The sequence below is a fragment of the Tachysurus fulvidraco genome, chromosome 22, assembly GCF_022655615.1.
Source record: "Tachysurus fulvidraco isolate hzauxx_2018 chromosome 22, HZAU_PFXX_2.0, whole genome shotgun sequence".
Taxonomy (NCBI): domain Eukaryota; kingdom Metazoa; phylum Chordata; class Actinopteri; order Siluriformes; family Bagridae; genus Tachysurus; species Tachysurus fulvidraco.
In genome coordinates this window covers 13,157,128-13,179,265 of record NC_062539.1, presented here as the reverse complement: position 1 = coordinate 13,179,265, position 22,138 = coordinate 13,157,128, and the positions used below count along the sequence as shown (strand labels likewise).

General features: G+C 36.7%; 1 protein-coding gene across 1 annotated transcript; it reads right to left on the bottom strand.

Moving 5' to 3' along the window:
* Positions 1–16,641: 16,641 nt before the first annotated feature.
* Positions 16,642–21,186, bottom strand: cahz (carbonic anhydrase). Its single transcript, XM_027142847.2, has 7 exons — positions 20,968–21,186; positions 20,115–20,312; positions 19,214–19,332; positions 18,661–18,753; positions 18,504–18,566; positions 18,259–18,414; positions 16,642–17,316 (listed from the first exon to the last, which is right to left on the bottom strand). The coding sequence occupies exons 1-7, from the start codon at positions 20,996–20,998 to the stop codon at positions 17,197–17,199; spliced, it is 780 nt and encodes a 259-aa protein (XP_026998648.1). The 5' UTR covers positions 20,999–21,186; the 3' UTR covers positions 16,642–17,196.
* Positions 21,187–22,138: the final 952 nt, after the last annotated feature.

Here is a 22,138-nt window from a genome sequence, read left to right as displayed (position 1 = left end):
CCCAAACGCAGGACAGCTAAACAAAAACAGGGATTTATTACCTAAAAAACACGAAACAGGACACAGACAAAACCAGACATGAAGACAATAGGATTCAGCGCTGCACAAGGCAACGCGGCTTAACTAAATATTAATAATAATCATGACAAATGAGGGGCAGGTGTGCAGAGGCGGGGAGGAAAAGACAACGGCGGGGCAGACACGTGAACACCAAACATAAACAAAAAGGCACATGGCCAAAGTCCGGGCAGAGTCCTGACAGTTTCAGAAGGTTTGATGAAAAAGATTTTGAAATTGTTGCACAACACCTTTGTCTGTTGTTGGGAACAGAGGATTTGTAGCTATTTCCGTGTCACCGGATAAAAATAACGCGAGTGCAGAGAGATCAATTTGTCAGGAGCATCACTCAGGTGATTACAGTCAGATACCTGGGATTAGTCAGAGTAAGTTGTACAGAGGAAATAAAACGACACGTGGTCAGTCATTCTAACAGGACATGTATTTAGTTTTTGTTTTATTTGATTTTTTTACAGTGTGACCTTTAGGTGAGTCCAGATCAGATTGCAATGAACACATTTATGCTCAGATTTTTATTCACGTCTCATTTTTACTTTTATCTAAAGTTTTTACCATGTCTACAGATGCACTGTGCACCGTCAAAAGCGATAAATCTTGATGAGATTAAATGAGACTAATTAAAGCAATTATATTTAACAATATAGTATCTATAACTGTGTTTTAACATGATTATTACATTGCCCTATTGACCTCACACACAGATGTCTCATTACTAACATGAAAGCAAGAGGTTTGATCATTAAAACTGTAACACAGACACAGTACAGTATATAAGAATGTTTATAATAAAAGTAGGTTAGTTTATAAGCTGGGCTCTAGTGTGCACCATTGACAAGATCAGATGCTGTGATGTAGATAAAAAGAATTTTCTTCATCAGTGAATTCTGTACCTCTTCAGGTGTCTAAATCCCCTTCATTATGAAAGGGATTACAGATTAGTTCTGAATGCGAACAAGCCAGAGAGCTGATGCTGAACATGTTACAGCGTGAACGTTGCTGCCTGCACTGCCCCCTGCTGTTCAACCTGGAACACTACAGCTAGATTCCTGCCGCCATTAGCATGGATTAATGTTTCGTTGTTTGTCTATTTGTATTTTTTCCAGGTCTGTCTGAGAACAGTAGTCTAAATGACCACAAACTGTTTCCCAATTTCTTCCAAAAATAATTTTAAACAATATATTTTAAAAAAATAATAAAAGTGGTTTCTTATTTTCTTACATTGCAGCCATCAGACTGAGAGATTGAGATTTAACAGACAAGTGGGTTTCAGTTTGCACTCAAGAAGTAAAGCGTTTGTCAGCTTCAAGGTTGAATGTTATTTAGTGGCTGAAAAAAAATAAGAGAAAGCTACCGAGACAGAACAAGGAGATGGATGGATGGATGGATGGATGGATGCATGGATGGATGGGAAATGGATGGATAGATGAATGGGTGGGTAAAATGATGGATTGAATTATGGAGCAGGATTAGAAAAAGTGGATCTCAGCAATACTTGTTTTTGATAACTGAGTGTGTGGATGAAAACACAGAAACTTCCTAAATCCCTAACTGTTTCATAGGGTGTGGTAGTGTAATGGTTAAGGTGTTGGACTACTGATCGGAAGGTCATGAGTTCAAATTCCAGATCCACAAAACTGCAACACTAACCTGAGCAAGGCCCTCAATTGCTCAGTTGTATAAATTGAATGTGAAATCTGCATTTTTTGGTCTCTTGATTCTCATTTTCCTCTTGACAATAAACCATAGATTCTCTATAGGTTTCAGGTCTGGTGAGTTTGCTGGCCAGTCAAGCACTCCAAAACCATTGTCATTTAACCAACTTTTGGTGCTTTTGGCAGTGTGGGCTTGGATTGATTTTGCTTGACAAGCTTCTCAATGCTGCGGTTCTCTCGGTTGGTTGTGCATCTTTTTCTTCCACACATTTTTCTTCCACTCAACTTTCATGCTTGGATACAGCACTCTGTAAACAGCCAGCTTCTTTGGCAATGAATGTTTGTGGCTTTCCCTCATTGTAATGGGTGTCAATGATTGATTCTGGACAACTGAAAGTGGATTTTTGTTAAATGTGAGCCAAAATCATCACAATTAAAAGTACCAAAGACCAACTTCGGTCTGTGTGTACTGAATTTATATAATACACAAGTTTTACTATTTGAGTTGAGTTGTTCCATCAATCATGTCCAGTCAGAGCTGCTTGTATTTTCATTTACATACTCACTGATATGCCCACATTTACATATATGGACTTCTTGTGCTCTACATATAAAAACAATGGCTATAAAGTTTCTGCTTTCAATTTGAGTTCTACATATGGATTTATATGACACACATGCTTGTATTTCCATGTACACATTCATTGGCACACCCACATTTCAAGCTGCAATAAAATAATAAACCTGTATTTCTTTTATCAAAGGATTTTTTTTAAATATTATATTTCAGACCCAGACCTCTGGGAGGCTTCAGGACCTGAACGACCCGGTTACAGTTTGCTAAAAAGTGCTTATTAAAAGCCAGCGGCTGTGGGCGAAGTCTCAGCTGAGATGTAGTTTAACCTTTACAAGACTAATGAAGTGAGAAAAGTGTTGTGGAAACAAGGACACACAGGATTGCTGATGCTACTTTTACAGATCACCCAATGGCCGCACTCGTCTCCGCTCCCCGACTCAACCCCAATTCTTCTCCACACCAGAGAACACACACCTTTATGAGGAACTTCTGACTTTACCAGTGAGTAGAATCATGGATGCTGCTTTAGATACAGTGTGTTGTTTAAAAATGGTCAAATGTTTTAAATCTGTAAAGTGATACAAGTACATTTATTCATGCATTCATTCTTCCATCAATCCATCTATCCATCCATTAATGAATTTAAAGTGCTGTTTGCAATTTTAAGCATTCCCTCAATCATCCATTCAACCTTATCCACCAATTCACTAATCCATGCATTTAAGCATCAGTTTGTTCTTTCGTCTGTGCATCCATCCTTTCTCTCAACCATTCATCCCTCCATCCATCCATCCATCCATCCATTCATCCATCGAATCATCCGTTCATTTTCAAGTCATCATCATAATCATCATCATAATCATCATCATCATCATCATTAATAAACCATTATGAAGTTTGAAGACTGAAGTAAAAACCCATCTAAAAGTAGTTGAGTGTAAAAATAAAAGGATTGAAGAGGAAGAAGCATCTGAGTAAAAGAAAAAGAACGAAATGTTTCAGCATTTCTCACACCATTTCTCCTTAATTTCAACATATTCACTAGGAGAAAGACAGAACTACAGACTGGAGCTGCGTCTGTCGGCACACCTGCTAATAATCTCATATCATCATGAGCGGCTAGTGTGATTCACTGGAGGGGAAATAAATACCAGATGCCTTACTAAGAGACTTCCGGGGGGGGAAAAGCTACGATATAGTTTTACTGATTTACCACCAGGTGGCGGTGTAAGCTCATGACGATTTACAGGGGAAATTAATGTGGTATTTCTATATAATGTAATTACACCAGAATTCTCTAAATGAGCTTTTGTACATATAACAAAATAAAGTGGTGTGTTTATATTATTCCTACTACCACACTGTCGTAACTGTGATATTATTATTATTATATCATTAAACTTGGATGCAATTTACATGCAAGTACAGCAATGTTATTAGAAAAAGTGACACACTTGTGACACAAAAGTGAATTATAAATATAATCCGAATTTTACTCGGAATCTTATTTAATCAGAAACTGAGTCTTAAATCTGAAATCGATTCTTCATTTGATTCTGACTCTGACACTTGTATCGAGTCGCCCATTTAAGAGCGGTGTACATATCTCTGAATCTGAACCTCTTGCAGTTCTTTGTTGTATGAGGAATAAATCTCACTTTTGAGTCTCATGTTTTCTTGTCTTTGTCATATTCCGAGCTTCAGTTCTAATCTAATCTAATTACAGTCTCTTGTTACGCGTCACTTTATCTGACTCTTAACAATCGTGTGATGTGCTTACACAGTAGGAGAGCAGTGAGTGTACAAAAACAACACCATAATAAAGCTGCTCTGTGGTCATTCAGGGAGATACAAATCTAGGTGAAAAGAAAATGAGGAAACATTTTTCCAACTTTCTTGAGTTATTGATCTTTATATTTACATTCTGATGATGGAAAAATAAATTCTGAAAGACAACTTTAGTTTTAAGATTATATAATTAATATAAAGGTATAAATCCTTCGTATTCTTAATCAGGTGTTATTTACCACATCTCCTGTAGGCGGCAGTACAAACACCACTGCCTAATGATGAGTGTTTTATAATCTGTTCTTTTTTTCCCCTCAAACACCTCTGAAAGAATCAGAATCATTTGTTCGACTAAAAAAATTTCGATTCAGTTATGAGGCAATGCAGAAAGATTAAGATGTGATAAAGCCTTAAATTTAGCTAGCTAGACTGTTGCTCAATGTAAATTTATCATTGTAATAGAAGCTAATCCTGTTAACGTTGTTCTAGGTCTCAACAAGCTGAAGAATTACCTGCGGTAATTAACAGTGCTATAAAAGGGAAAAAAGAAATAAACATTCCCAAAGAGAGTGCGAATGTGTGAGCTATAGAGATTATTATTCACCCTAAACACTGTGTGGGAATTTGGGATGAATACCATGAAGAGGCTAACCTCCGTGCGATGGGAAAGGTCACGGCTAAACAAAGGGGGTTCAGAGAACGATGGAGACCCTGAACCAGTCTCTTGTGTGTCCTGCAATTATGTAGCGCACACACAACACAGCACAGCAGTAGTTAAAAATGTATTTAAACTTAGAATTATTTCCTTTTCCTTAGGAGAAAAGTCTACAGCACCTACACAGGGAACCTACACAGGGAACCTACAAAGGGTTGAGTGAAGTGTTAAAAAACCCAAAAGACAAATGGAGAGATTTGGATATTCTTGTTTTACATTGTTACCCCGTTGTTCTTTTAGAAATTTTTAAAAACACAGTGCATCTAAAAATCTAAAAAACAAAAAACTGATAATTTCCAAATGGGTGTGTAAAATTTTTAACATTTTCAGTTTCTTTGACATCCTGAATTTTTGTCAGAGGGGTGTGCAAACTTTTGCAATTAACTGTACACATGTAGATTGAGTTCTAACATGAAATAGTGTTACAGTTACTGATAGTGACACTAATGATGGAGATTTAGCTCATGTTGAAATGTTGTACTAGTTAACCGATTAGACAGCTGATGATTAACTGGCTGCATTATAACTAGCGCTTATAACACGTTAATAAGCATCTTCTTATAATGCTTTGTGTAACGTGATATATGTTATGAGCACTATTATAATTATTTTTTTGTGAACTTTATCGTGAGCTATAAAGTGTAGAAAGTTTTATAGATACTAAGACCCATGTGGAGTATGTCTTATGAAGGCTTTATAACATGATGATGTGGGGGGATGTGGTAGCCTAGTGGTTAAGGTTTTGGGCTAACAAACAGAAGGTTGTGAGTTTGATTCCTACGTCCACCAAGCTGCCACTGCTGGGCCCCTGAGCAAGGCCCTTAACCCTCAATTGCTCAGTTGGATAAAAATGTAAATCGCTCTGGATAAGGGCGTCTGCTAAAATGCTGTAATTGTAAAATGATGAGATTCACTGTTCTGTCAACAAGATTGTGATAACTGCACTGACACAATAAATCATGTATTTACCCAAAGAGCCTTTAATTTCAAGAGCATGCATCACTAGATGATCTGAATCCTTGATGCTGCCTGTTAACTCATCTAATGCACAAGGATTCACTGATGTTTCGGGGCTTCATCCAGCTCCATGTTTCGGAGCTTCAGTCTGCATCCTACTGTAGCAGAAAGACATGGAGGAAATGCTGCATGCAGACAGTCGTATCAGAATACACATGATTTTATTTTAGCAGGGTTAAACCTCAGGAGTATAATTAGTGGTCAAACTGCCCATCATGAGGAAAACCACTTGCAAACTCTTCTGGAAAAGAAAAGCAGCCTGGTTTTTATTTTATTAATGTAATGCCATGCGGTTAGTGTCACGGGAAGGTCAGCATAAGCAAAGTTTTTACACCTTTTACAGCATTCTCATTCATTTAGACATATATGAACACAGCAAACCAGCTCAAAGATGCACCAAAACAACCAAATACAAATGAACTTACGAAGCAGTATGTTTGTGGTGAGAAAGCAATCTGACTCAACAGGCCAACCTGTATAACAATGAACGATGGGAACAGAGTGTAACAGAACATGTTTATTGTGTTGTTAAGCTAATGGCACATCATAAATCAACTATTATTTTTAACTAGAATAGATTATGAACTGCTCTCATAAACTATACAGAGGAATTCATTCAGGTTATAGGGGGCAAACAAATGAAACATTTTATCTGTTCTATCTTCCGTGACAACAGCTTTTGTGTAAAGACCTGAACATGTCGAGTCGCTGAGGTACGGCAAAGGAAATGTAATGAATCACTTTTAACAGAAACTGATTATCAGTAAAACAGATAAAAATGCAGGCTTACATATCCTTAACATCTTGAGGAAGCAAGCAATCAAGCAGATGCTTATCAGTGGTTTAACATCTTTAATCTTTTCATCTCTACACTGGTCTCATTCTGCCTAAAGTCCTGTTTTTACCTGTTTGTTTTGATAAAAAAAAAACTAACAGATGTTTTTTTCACATTCTGTCACAAATCCTCAGACCATCCCTGATTAAATCACATACACGTTTAGTTTTACACTTTTTATTCAACTGCTTCCATCTCTGCATTGGTAATAAAGAGGCTTCTGTATTTCAGTAACACAGAGAATGTGTGCTGTGGTCACTGAAGCCTGAATGAACCCAGGAATTGAACAAAGCCTCCACTAACCGAGAGGGTGAGAGCCGCTCTGCTGCATCTGTGTGAGCTCAGGTGCACTTCCGGGGATAATGACTCTGCTGAACAGGTTCAGTTTTCATCAGCTCAGGAGTAAAGACTGTGTATGAGGAATTTTCATTACTGTGAAAGAGCTTGACGGATCCACACGATAATGTTCACAAGACTGCAGTGAAAACTACAAAGAAGCCAGAAATCCCTGAAAGCTTTTGTACAACATTTGGTTGAATGCTAGCACTTGGACTACATCATCACCAGTGTGAAGCATGCTGGTGGTAGCCTCATGTTGATGGGAACCTATGCTTCAGTAGCAAAATGAAAGAATGGAACAGCACAAAAAAAAAAATCCAAATTTGACTTTTTGCTAGTAACAACCTATAATGGAGAACTTTACAGCTAAACTGATTCAATTGCTTTTTTTTTTCTTAATTTTTGATATAGCTTTGCATTTGTTTGTATTTATTTGACGGCTACACAGTTTAAAGAATTCCCCCGGTTTTCAGTTTAATTCCATTTATTTGTATAGCACTTTTTACAGTTCACATTGTTATGTGGTTATGTGTTATGTGGAGCATCTTTCATGGTTAAGTACCAGGAAATGAGCTGTTCCTATGGTAACAGAAAGATTCAGAAAAAGAACATTGATATAAACCGATGATCTGCGGTTATAAAAAAGTAATCAACACCTCCTGGCCAATCAGATTCCAGAGTCCTATCTGACAGAGTAATACAGTGCCTGATTTAAGGTAAAATGGTTTATTTGATCATGTGTGATTTTGTCTTGTATTGTATAGTGACAGACCCGAGGTAGTTCAGATAGAATGAATGAATGAATGAATGAATGAATGAATGAATGAATAGTGACAGAAAAACAGACATTTGAGAAGTGATTTTGGATAAATCCAGACAAAACCCATGTGTGTATATGCCTGTGTTTGGGCTGTAGGGAGAAGATTAAAGGGCATTTACCTCTGAATCAGTCGACATTTCCACTACACCATAACTGTGAACATGCAGTTGCTATGGAAACCGTGAGCACTGAGGCGTTACAAACAAGGAAGGGAAAAGAGACGAAGATGAAAAGGGAGTGAGGAGGATGGTGATGTGTGTGTGTGTGTGTGTGTGTGTGTGTGTGTGTGTGTGTGTGTGTGTGTGAGAGAGAGAGAGAGAGAGAGAGAGAGAGAGAGAGAGAGAGAGAGAGAGAGAGAGAGAGAGAAAAACAGGTAGGCAAAAATAGAAGGGGGAAGGTCAAGAGAGGCCAAGAGAAAATGCTAAGCAATAATGTGTGTGTGTGTGTGTGTGTGTGTGTGTGTGTGTGTGTGTGTGTGTGTGTGTGTGTGTGTGTGTGTGTGTGTGTGTTTTTGTGTGTGTGTGTGAGAGAGAGAGAGAGAGAGAGAGAGAGAGAGAGAGAGAGAGAGAGATTAAACTGCCTCATCTTTTTATTTAGGGTTAAAATCCCCCCTTTTGCAAACGTGTGTGTGTGTGTGTGTGTGTGTGTGTGTGTGTGTGTGTGTGTGTGTGTGTGTGTGTGTGTGTGTGTGTGCGAGTGTGCGAGGGAGAGCACATGTGTGCACTCTCTAATGCTGTGTCAGTGTACCTGTTCAAGCTGCCCTCTGCAAAGAATACACACACAATAAACACACACACACACACACACACACACACACACACACACACACACACACACACACACACACACACACACACACACACACACACACACACACACACACACACACATTATTAAAAGTTATTCATTTTCACAAGTGATTCATTCATTTTCAACGATTTTAATAATATGGGATTCATTACTGTAAAATGTGATTCAAATTTTGACAGGTTATATACTGAAGATGTTACTGATTCAGTCATGCATTTACTCTGCTCAGTGCTAAACTGGTAGCTATATGTTGCATGACTAGGTAGCGAAATTAGCCTTATAGCAAACTTAAGAAGGAAGTAATGAGACACTGTATAAATTTCATATTTGAATAAAAACTTTCTTTGATTTTTTAAAATCTACATTTGATTGACAGCTGATTGAACAGTGATGTCATCAGGATTAATAATTAGTGTCAGTAAAAAAAAAACATTTTTAAAGAAGTTAAGAGGAAGTCTGTGGGACTTTTTTGGTCAGTGCTGGATGTCATGACATTATATGTGTGAATCACACAACTTTATTTTCCCTCTCACTTACTTTGAACTAAACCTGATACATGACCTCATGGTTCATTCTAAAACTCTTGTTACATCCCTCTGGTTATTTGATGCACAGGAAGAGGCACGTGGGAGGTGAGGAATGTTATTAAACATGCAAAGACATGCTGCCCATTTCAAATCTCCCCCATGAATATTACAATGGGGCGGTCTTATCTCTGATCACAGCATGTACAGGCAGAACACAAAATGCAGAACTCTGCATTCTCCAATTCTAAACACCTGATTATTTTTTTTATATTAATTTCATATTCAAATCTATTCTATATGTGCAGCTATTGCTTTATTGTAATAAGAAGTGTTTTTTTTGGGGGGGGGGGGGCTGGAGGAACCATGAAAAAATTAATTGGAAGAAAATTTTGTACATAAATTATTACATTAATAAAAATGAAATCTATTTTCATGACTGCATATTGTGTTAAAAATGATATTTTAATAACAATTATTATTATTATTATTATTATTATTATTATTATTATTATTATTATTATTACAAATAGTTAAGTGAAATTAAAAATCATTTCCAATTTAAATTCAAATGCAGTATATTTTATATTAAATAAAATTCATTTATATTATTAGCACTATTTTGATTTCATAGACATTTTATTTATTTATTTGTTTATTGCATACTTTATTTATAGAATAACACTTATAAATGTTTGCAAAAGTAAAAATTCAATAAAATAAAGCTGTACTTTTAGATTTACAAGAAGAATAAAACTTTGATCTTATACCACAGCAATTGCTCAACTTATTTTCCTTCATGTATAGAATATTATTCTGACCCTCAGGGGGCAGTGTCGAGCTCAAGAATAAAGGGATTGCTCTTAACCCAGGGATCAGTGGGTACTTCTCAGTGGGTATACATCCATCCTGGAGGTTGTACCAACCATCTTTATATCACGCTGAGAGAGTCTGTGAACATCTCCCCTGAGGGGATGCTGGGTCAACAGGGTGGGAAACAGGGGTCTAAGACAAGGTGGCCAGTCATGATTAGAGCAGAGAGAAACCCCACCCACCTCCACCCAAATACTAGTGATCATACAGCATGTGAAGAGAGAGAGAGAGAGAGAGAGAGAGAGAGAGAGAGAGAGAGAGAGAGAGAGAGAGAGACTAAACTGCCTCATCTTTTTATTTAGGGTTAAAATCCCCCCTTTTGCAAACGTTTGTGTGTGTGTGTGTGTGTGTGTGTGTGTGTGTGTGTGTGTGTGTGTGTGTGTGTGTGTGTGTGTGTGTGTGTGTGTGTGTGAGAGAGAGTGAGCAAGAGATGCTGTGTCAGTATACCTGTACAAGCTGCCCTCTGCAAAGAATCCGCCCCCACACTACACACACATGAGAATGTCATAACCCAGAGAGCTGAGAGACGGAAAAAACAGGATTCAAGAGATGATTTAATACTCAGATGTAATAATGAGGAATGATGGTCAGCCAATAACTCATGGGATTGTTGTGGACGGAGCTGCATATAGACTGTCATGCTTTCTTTGAACCAATGTTGTGTCAGTCAACTGTATGGTCTGGTCTTTATCAGCAATCATTTGAAGACATTGGCAGGAAGAAATTAGTTTTAGGTCTGTGTTGATCTCAGAGTTTGCGCTGACCCATTAGTACCTCAGGAGCTCTCGGTTGCATTATTATGAACTGTTGTAGAAAGGACATTATTTACGTTGACATTATTTACTGTCCAGTGTCACACAAATGAGGATGGGTTCCCTTCTGAGCCTGGTTCCTCTCAAAGTTTCTTCGTCTTATCATCTCAGGGAGTTTTTCCTTGCTACATTCGCCTCCGGCTTGCTCATTAGGGATAGATATGTAGTATTTTATGTAAATTATTATTTATATTACTGTTTTTAAATAAATTTAAACTTCAATTATATATATATATTTATTTATTTTATTTTCCTCTCTTCTGGTTTCTATACTTCTGTAAAGCTGCCTTGGGACAATTGGAATTGTTAAAAGCGCTACACAAATAAATTAAATATGAATTTGGATTTGAACACTGAGGGTGCCAAAAAAACTCTCAAATAAGTCATAAAAAGTTCAAATAAGTTCAAATAATTTTCAAAACGTTTTGTTATTTAAATTTAACAATTAAATAATAATATTTGAATAACAGTAATAATAAGTGGAAATAATATTTCCATGGACGATTAAAACAAAATGCTGAATATTCTGCAATGCAGTATATTTGTTTAGTTAACATTAATTATCAAACTCACTGATGTTGCTATTCTGTGTAGCTCAAACAGCTACGCTGCTAGCTAGAGTTACCTTATCTGAACGCAACAAAAATAATTTCTGTTCCTAGAAAGTTTTGTGAACAGGAAACGCCTGCTAAACTGACACGGCAAGCTCTGCTCACATTTTCTACATTTACTCAGACACTCAGAATAATTGGTTAATAATTGTATTAGGTTAATGTTTCTCTGCTAGCTGGTGAGCAAACTTGGTAGTGAGAAAAAAAAATCTGTTACACTTAGAAAAAGTCTTTTAATGGTTTTAATGGTTCTAGTGTGTCTGGGATAGTATCTGGGATAAAACTAAAAAAAAAAAAATTGCTCTTTTCCTAAATGCATGTTGACGCTTGTGTGATGCAGTGATTCACACTTACATTATGTGACAAAGAACAGGAGTGTGTTAATGAACGCTACTACAACATGATTAATGTCATGTCTGGAAGAGAGTGAACACGTTCAAGAATAAACAGAATGACAAGAAATATGAGTTTTAGCAGTTTCACACACACATACACACACACAGACACACACACACACACACACACACACACACACACACACACACACACACACACACACACACACTGAACTCGTTCTTCAGGTTTGTATAGTCATGCGATTAATTACACATAGCACATTTCCACATAAATAAGGTTCTAGGTTAAAGAAGTACAAGATTTGCTCTTTGGTCATTTGATACGTAATCATCTAAGAATCCTCAGAGGCCGCCTAAAGACAGTGTCACAATCATGTAGGAGTAACAACACCTATGATGGGAACGATGGGCGTATACAGCGCTAATGCTAGTCATGCTTAAATACTGTTCATACCAGTAGAAGCTAAACCAAAGGCTAGAGCACAAACTATCTGTTCCAACAACTTCTGCAAAGTTGCCAAAGAGTTATTGCTATCAGTCCTTTGCCATAATGCATTGCAAATACCAATAATTAGTGCCGCAAACATCCAAACTGGAATTGTAGGAAGTCACAGAGCTTCTTGTTTTTTCTGATGAACCGAGAATTGAAGCAACTCACTTCAATAAAATCTAAAATCTAAAATGCAGTTATTTTGATTCATGCTTTAGTTTTATAACAAATTCTACCATACACATGATATATGTTCTGCTGTTACACAAAACTATTCAACAGTGTATATGATGTAAGTACACTGAGTTGCTTTCTTCATAGACTGCAGCGGTTGGGAAAGATTTAAGATTAACACGTCGTACGTTTCTCCACCACAGGTTGTATTTAATGTCTATGAGTTCATCCCTGTTTTCTTATTTATGTTATTTGCTAATGCTACTGTACCTAATTTTAGATAACAGCAAACATTATTAGCCTGTGAACTAGCAGGTTATAAGTTCATTACAGAGTCGGCATCAGCAAAGAGTTGTTTGTTTTTTTTTGTTCCTGAAGTTCTCTGTAATTCACACACGTAAATCTGGTAGCAGAGGCACTTAAAGTTTACTGATTTATACATGTCACTGATCATGCTGCTAACACCACTTCAAGGGAGAGGTGTACCTGAAAGTATGCTTTATGACTCAATAAATAATTATGCTCTTTACAAAAGTATAATCCGTCACAAGACATAAAAAATACGCTGACAGAAATAAAAGAACTGCAGTCAAAGCAGCATGCTAATACAAACAAATCAGACTAGAAATTAGTGTTGGTATTCAGATCACTGGCTCCAAATGTCATTATTTAGTAGCAGTTTACATGATATGAGGAAACACACGCAAAGCGATATGTAAAAAGAACATAACAGAATTAGCTAGAAGAGCTAGCGAATTACACAGCAATTGCACAGCCGTTATTAAAAAAGGAAAGAAATAAACGCTGTGTGTTTGTGCACTGCATGTTGCATAATTGTACAGACTGGGTCACACACCCAGCTCTTATCAGCCTGTTTATCAGTGTGCCCACAGCCTTGAGACTCGCCTGCTGTTCTGCTAAATCATCTAGTATCGCTACCGGTGTGAGCATGAGCTTTCAGTAAAGTGTTCGCTTTAATTCAGACTGTGTTGCCTCAGTGCTAGTTTACTGTACATGTCTAACTTCCCTTTGAATTTAAAGTTCAGTTAACCATGATTGTCGAAGCAAAGAAACAAGCATTAAAAGAAACTGTTATGTATTCATTTTTTTTGTTCTGGTACTATGTAAATCCTGTGGCTCAAACCATCATAGTGAGATAAACCTGAACTTTATGGCTAATCGCTAAAGATGCTACCCATGTTTGTCCATTTTTGATTCTTTCTAAGCTGCTAAACAATTAAACACAGAAACAGTGAGCAATCCATACCCAAAACATGTACTATTTTATGAGTGATACTGTACTGTATGTTCGTTTTTTGAGTCTTGCGTGTCTGATAATCCTGTAACTCAAACCATCAAATAGTGAAAACGCTGAGCTTTACAGCTAGTCACTAATAAGCTACATGCCCATTAAGGTGGAACAGATTACTTTACCCACATCTGTAATGGATAGCAAAGTCCTTTTTTTCACTTTACTACAGTATATGACACTAATCTACTTTGTAGAGATTTGAGGTGTTTGCGTGAGTCATTGTGCAAATGAAGGGTTTTTATTCCAATGATTTTCTGATTACATTCTCTGATTACTTTCCCATTGCTAACCATGTGAATGTTGTGTGCTACTTCTAAAACCCCAGACTGTGCACATTAGGATAATTAAACTCACACACACACCCTTTCTCTCTCTCACACATACACGCAAACACACACACACATAGTGCAGCTTATTGGTTTACCATATAAATGCCAATTTTTCCTGCATGTATTTGAAATGTTTTTCTTCTCTTTTGTGGCACTTTTAAGTGCTTTTTAGTTTTTCTGATCAGAGCCACCAGGCAACATTATGATTTGAATAGCCTCTGCCACAGAAATTAGAAGGAAAATATAAGACAATTTTTACACAAAGATTATTTGTATTGTTAAACAAAAGAGCAGACTAATGGCAGCTTATATTACCCGAATATATTTCCTCTTGCTTTCAGTGGCTGTGTTCCTGTGAGTAAGCAAAAACACTTTCACTCCTCTGATCAAATCCTGCGTTGTGATATTTATTCAGACTCATTTTATAAGATTTATATTAAATAATGTATTCAGAAGAACCAAGTTTCTTCACTTCACTTTTCAGTTTTATGGTTTTCTGGCCCTTAAATTAGCTCCACAGTTTACAGATGCTACTAAATCAAAACTTTGAACTTTGTCCAGGAAAAACTAAAGAATACGGACAGTCCACTCAACCCCGAGCTGAGACTTCAGCAATTCTAAATACCGGACAAGCTTCTTTAAATCAGTCAAATTACCAACACATTGAACTGTTGAATGTATAACACTGAATATACAGTTCAGAGGAAAATACACATCACTTAACAAAAGGCTAACAAAAGGAAGTCTCAGGAAGTGCATAGTACAATGATATTGCATGTAAAAAAGTGACTTGTATTGGGTATGCAGACATTTGAAGAGTTTTGCATAATAAATAAACTTTATTGTGAAGGTATATACTTTATTGTGAAGTTGTATATCAATATGAATGGGGCTCTACAGATGAATATTAATTTTACTATTCACATTATGTAATTATAATGAATAATCCAAGTAGTTGGTGCACTAAAAGAGGAGGCTTAAACTCTCTTCCTTGGCTCATGCTCCTTGTTTGTCTTCTGCTCGTTTTATCATCACTCCTCTGTGTCTTGTCCCTGTCTGTCTGTCTGCCCTCTAATTTCTCTCCTCTGTAACCAAGTATAAGACTGAGCTGTGTATGTAGGTTGATTGCGCTTGCCTGCAGCGTAAGCACAACTTAATTACACATTCTTTCTTTTATGGAACTCTGAATAGGAGACTTTTAAGGATTTAATACATGTGGGACAGAGAATAAAGACTGACATTTCTGTAATGCTCACGCTCTATAGGCTGAAGATCGTCTTACACTGCAGTAACAGATACAGGGCACAACAGGTACAGTACAAAAGCAATTATTTTATTAGCAAGACTGAAAGCATGTACTGACCAGGTCCTGTTCATTTTATTCAATGTACTGTAGCTGAAAATATTCTATTCAGATGTTTTTTTTTTTAATATTTTATTTAGAAGTATGTGTGCGAATCTTTGCATTCCATCTCCAAATGCACAAACAAAGCACAACTACAGTACTTGTTTTTTGTTTTTGTTTTTTTTCAGCCCTGTGTTCTCGCTGTGTCTCATTCCGTCATAACAAATTCCGTCATGATAAAATCTATTCATGCTCGGAGTAAGCAAAGCTGGCAGAGACCTCAAAAAAGAACAAACACCACAATCACACACACTCCCTACACAAGCCATGTGTCAATGCAGTAATGAGAAGTGGACACATGGCACTCAGAACTGTCTGCCAACACCTAATGAAAGAAACGTCTTTCATAATCCCTCGTTCAGTAATGAGCTCACTGAGCAAACAAAGGGGAAAAGGCATGGGGTGGATTCACTGTTTAAATCGACGTACATTTCAGATGACAATAGATAATGACACAATATTTAACTTAATTGTTGTTTCTGGTTCCCACTGAGCTGATCCATATACTCCAAATGATTAGTATCATTTTACAGTTCTTCCTATTTAGAATTCACATAACTAATGTTAAAATGACTCAAGAGCTGAATCAACTCTTAATTCAAAGCATTTTATATGCGTTTAGAATTGAAATACAGCAACTGATTCATCTGAGCCAACTACAACAAATTAGTTAATTTTTGCATTCAAAGTGTTTATATTATTTTAGATTGTTTAGGAATTCAAATAAAGTCTGATTATTTTTCCAGTTTAGACAAGGTTGTAGAAATGAGTCAATTTTTCATTCAACGAGTTTTATATTATTTTGTATTACTGAAGAATTCAAACAAGTATCTGTTTGTTTAGACAAATTCAGAAGATCATCATTTAAATTAATTTTCAAAAATAAAAGGAAAAAAAAAGGCCTGGAGAGAGATAGTGGCAAAAAGAGCCCGAGGATATTTTTACATGCCATAATCAGTAGCTACTAGTACAGTATGTGTAGTGCATGCACTATGTAACTAAAGATTAGTCTAAAATAATATGCAGGTAAAGGTGTGGAGTTTAAAACTTGTTCCATTTTGTCAATCAGTTGCACTAAACACACCAGATTATTGAAGTTTTAATAAATCACAATCAAACAAAGATAAGTCTTCAGATCTTTATTTTGAAATATATATTAACTTTATTATTTATGAGTTAATCCCTCTGACAAAAATTTTTTGTAGCTTAATAATAAACACTTTTCTTTATAACTTTTCTTTATTGCTGCTTCTTAAAGTGAAAAGTGCTTCACTAGAGGGTTTCTTTCTTCTTTGTGCTCTGCACCTTGAACATTTCACACATCTCAAATTAAAACATATATAACTGAAAATAATAATAAATGATAATAATAATAATAATAATAATAATAATAATAATAATAATTAATCCATTAGATGAGGAGTAAGGGGAATTAAACTAATGGGAACACTGAGGATTAAATGCACAGGTTAACATTTTACAATTAAAAGCTTGTAACAGATTGGGAGCTGATTCATTTGAATAGATTAACCAACTGACAGCATTTTCTATTGTTTTGTTGTTGTTTTTTCCCTTAAATTTAGATGAACCAAATGACGAGTGATTCATTACAGTTCAAATGAATGAACTGATTCACTGAGATGTGTAGAGTGGACAGGGTCAGAGGTGTTTTCTGTATTTTACTTAAAATTGGCGCGGACTTTGCGTCCTTTTAGGGGCTGAGGGGGTCTGTAGTTATTGCACATACAGACAGGTTTTTCGCCCGGTGAGGTGAACAACAGTTTGCGGAATTTCTCCATCTAAAGAAAAAGAGATAAGGAGAAAAATGTAAAGTATACAAATTACTACCTGTATAAACATGCACAGCCACTTGACACCGAAAAGCAGGTTGTAATGTTAACTCCACAGAGCCGTTCTGTACCCCGTACATATACACTTTCATAGAGCATGTGAACCTTTATTTCACCCCGAGTTTGTGGGAGAAGAGTAAACATAGAGCAAACATTCACAGCTGTGCCCACTTCCTGTCTGCACAAGATGCACTCCTACTCACTTCCTGCATGTGTCACAGTGCGTGGCAGCCACTTTGACTTCATGCTGCACTATATTTAATCATACAAAATGAGCTCCATTAGAAATTGCTGGTTATTGTGGTGACATCCATAGGCCTTACAAAAATACGCCTTAACCAAGGAATGATGGAATATTCTAGCAAAAACCAGCGCTGCCAGTTGGTTGGTATCTTCTCAGAGAAGAAAAAAGTACAGGAGGTGTGAAGAGATGGTATCGACATAAAGAGGTTCATCTACTGCTCAGCCTGTTTAAAAAATGATCTGTTCCTTATGTTACGCTTATGCTTACTTCGAGGCGTGTTTAAATAATCTAATCTTGCTAGACACTAGTCGCGGATACTCCCTGTTTTTTTTTTCTTCCAGTCACTGACTTTCACATCATAGCCACTAATGCTAGCAGTGTAAATATTAATGTAAGCTGTGTACATATGAACTTATGAATATGAATTGCCCAATAAATTAGAAAACTGAAAATTTTATGGCTGAGCAGTTTCAATTGGCTTTGTGTTGAGATACAAACAAAATTTTATAGTTTATTAAAAGTTAGGGTTAGAGTTCCTGTTGATATTTTACTTTTTTTTACTTGGGCATCGGTTTCTATCTAGGCAGTTTCTATCTAGGCATTATTATAGCAGTTTTGGCTGAATTCTGACTAAATAAATTGCATACCTGAGCAGAGCTCACGCTAATTGGGTCTTTGAGGACGATCCAGGTGACGCTCTCATGCAGAGGTGGTGTGGTGAGAGAGCCTTCGTATGTCCAGAAATTCAGGGAGGCAGGCAACAGGTTCTTGGGGTCAAAGTTCGTAAAAGTGGTTTGCTGACCCTGAGGAAATTTTGAGAAAGAAAAGTCACCAAATGTTGTAGTTTTGAACTAAGAAACAGCAAAGAATTAAGGAATCAATTTTGAGTCACCTTTTCTTTGATGGCATCAAAGACATCCAGAACTTTCTGCAGTCGGGGATTGGCAGGACCAATCTGAGATGAAGTAAAAGAAAACAGTTATGTGTGAAAGATCTGAATATACAAACCTCAGGAGAATCATCTTAGATGTTTTGGATAAAACACTGACCTTCAGAAAAACTCCAATCACCGCCAAGCCATCAGATTTGTTGAGGGCTTCACCAAAGTTTGCATACTTGGTGTTCCAGTGCACCAGATGCAGCTGAGGGCAATAAAAAAACAAAGCAAGATGTAAAACAGCGGTTCTTGAGGTTTCTTGGTGAAACCATCTGTGGTGTCATAGCTCAGATTGGAAGAAGCTGAGAAAAGCAAAACACTGTTTCTGAGTTTAAGTTCCCACAGTTACTGTTCCCACAGTCAGAAACCTTACAGAAGTGGGTAGGAGTGGTCTGAATATCTACAGGAGAAGGTGGGAGTGGTGAGACTATCTACAGGTGATGATGGGAATAGTCAGTATATCCAAAGAAAACAGTTGATGTGGTCAGAGTATCTAAAGGAGAGAGTGGGCATGGTCAGAGTATCTAAAGGAGAGAGTGGGTGTGGTCAGAGTATCTAAAGGAGAGAATGAGCGTGGTCAAAGTATCTTAAGGAGAGAATGGGCATGGTCAGAGTATCTAACGGATAGAGTGGGCGTGGTCAAAGTGTGATGTACATTTGGTTACCTCACAGGGGTATTTGGCACCATCGACTGTGTGCTCGGACCCTTTGTCGTCACTCGCACCCCAGTGGCAGTGGAATTGCTTTAGCCTGTAGGTGCCAGTGATGGGCCCACCAGTCAGAACTACACACACACACACACACAATTTATAGTTAAGATGCTGCAGTGTACATTGTATACTCATGATATGTGCTCTGACCTAAAGAAGTTTGACAAAATCTGACCAAAATAAATACATTTTCATGTTGGTTTGTTTCCTACATGCTTTATTATTTATGATACATTATTTGGATTAAAGGTCACTTGAAGGTAAACAAAGTGCAGAACAGTAAACACTATGGCAGGATGGCTGTGTTTACTCTGATAGAACAACTTATCTCTCGTTTCATGCACTGACACACTTCCTGCAGAGCTGCATCTCAAGACACAATATCCAGTGACTGTAATTAAGCCTTATGCTATAACCCTGCTAAATATTTGCTGACATTATGGATTGATACCATTTATTAAGAATCATTTTATGTTCTGTAATAAGGAACGAAACACTATGTGTAGGAAAATAATCCAGACCAGATGGTTTAATACTGATTGCTGATATGGTGGAAGTTTTATGTCTGCAGATTTATTGTATAAATGTGTTTATTGCTCACATTTCTCTATATTAAAAGTTAATGAGATAAATCAGATATTAATGATAAACCCTATACACTTCCATTAGGTCAGAAATGATCCATCGACTAATTAATCAGCTCTCTCTCGGGGGAAATTTTGCTAGAGCAGAAATTCATCTTTTGTTTTAAGAGAGTCAGAATGTTTTCATCTTAACAGCTATGGGTACTGGAGTGAAAATGAATCGGATATGAATTTATTGCAATACAAAGTAACCAAGCGATGGATGCACTAACTTGTACTGTCGTTGTCGTCCAGGTAGCTCACTTGGAATGTATGCCCATTGTTCAAGATGTCTTTGGTCCTCGATGAGTCATACTGGATCTTGAGCGGCTTGAGAGTCGAGTCGAACTGGGCCTGGCTCGGGATGATGTTAATGGGAGACTGCCGGGCTCCGTTAGCGATGGGGAAATGCTCAGCCCATTTATCAGGACCTGGACAAGGAAAAGTTGATATTTATTTAGTAAAGGTGCAGGCAATAAAGTAGTTTGCAGTGAGCTTGCATTTTCAGAAACAATGTAGTCGTCTTCACTGGGGTGCAGGACAGCGTGCATTTCTTTATACTAGACTTCTGTATATGATCTCTGCAGGAGGAATCGCACAAAGCTGCTAACAACCTAATCTGAAACTAGCACTGAACTAAACTGAACTCTTTAACCACTATAGAGCAAATATAAACCAGAAAAAAACAAACACTTATATTACTGACACACTTGGTTTGGTTTATTCAATTTTAGAAACAAATGTTTGTTGAGTTAAAACATAAATAAAACAAAATAAAACATCAATGAATAAATCAACATATTTATTTATAAATAGATTTTAAATATCAGTTGTATATATATATATATATATATACACACACACCTTTTAGAAAAAGTTATATAGTTAGATAATTTAGTCAATTGTTAAAAAAAAATTATTTTATTATTTAAAAACTGATCAAACATAAATTGTTGAATCATTAAAACCACATGACATTTCTCTCTAAAAATACAATACAACACTCACAAATAGGCTACATTTAGAAACTGTCTATTTATTTTACATTTTCATCCTGACACATTAAATATATTCTGGTTTTACCACCTTGAGTGCCGTAATCCCAGCTGTGAGACATGTTTACTTGGTACTTCTCCTTTCTGCAGGTTCCTTACAGCCAGAATGCTGAGATGACTCTCAATGTGAAGAGCTGATCAACCTCCAGCTTTTATACACACTCAGAGACCTGCCTCACAATGAGGATCTCAACAGCAGAGGGTTTGGATCACATAAAAGGAGGTTGGGTCAAACCAGCTCAGTGGATCAGTGAATGTATCAGTGAACACTGTAAGCAGGTACAGGTTTAGGTTCAGGTGCATGTTCAAACCAGACACCAGGATTCAAGCACAGTGAAAAACATAGTTATTGTCATTATTATCCTTGAGAATCGAATCACCATGGTCTGAACCGATACCGAGTCACCAATAGTCCAGTGCTGTTACGTGTAAATGTAAAAAACGCATCCACAACAATGTTCTGTTATAGTTGTTGTCGTTCTTCTTGTTGTTTTTGTTATTTTGTAGAATTATCTCCAGAATTTCTTTTGTTCTGAGAGCTCGGTTAAGTCTCCCTCGTTTCTTCCACGTCATTCATTCGGGCTGAACCACGGAAGACTTTTTAAACAATTCACTCAGAAAACACACAGAACAGCGCTTTATTACAACGCTTTAGTATAGATGTGTCTTTAATTACCTGTAAATCCGGATTTTTAGAGAAGGAAATCCATCAGAGCAGCTTCACATACCGAGTGACTCCCCCGCGGGTTATCCACAAAAATGAATCGACTCTTTTTTTTTAACCGACTCTTTTGGAGTTTAACCGTCTGAGATACATACTGTATATGTTTTATTTTAAATACGCGTGAATATGATTGGCTGAATACCACGAATAACAGAAATAGCAGGAACTATGAAGCTTGCCACTAACATCAATTGTTTTTGTTTTTTTATATAAAGAAAAATAATTGATGTTAGTGGCAAGCTTCATGATATTCAGCCAATCAGAATCGATTTCATATATTATATATATAATATAATTTGAGGTCTGTATTGGTGGTTAGAAAATGCCTTTCCAGAGCTCTGCAATATAATAATATGGTATAAAATAACAATATAAAGCATACAACATGTTGTTGTGTAAAATGATTATCATATTATATAATAAATTGTCATTAAGCTCACTTTGTCGAGCAATGTATATTTAATTATCTAATTTACAA

Bases quoted from the DNA above. Each gene is read 5' to 3' on its own strand.
- cahz (XM_027142847.2), bottom strand. From the start codon at position 20,998: ATGTCTCACAGCTGGGATTACGGCACTCAAG. The intron at 18,567-18,660 runs GTCAGTGTTTTA...ACTTCATCTCAG, and splicing joins TGATTGGAGTTTTTCTGAAG to ATTGGTCCTGCCAATCCCCG. The intron at 18,415-18,503 runs GTGACTCAAAAT...AAATTTCCTCAG, and splicing joins TTGATGCCATCAAAGAAAAG to GGTCAGCAAACCACTTTTAC.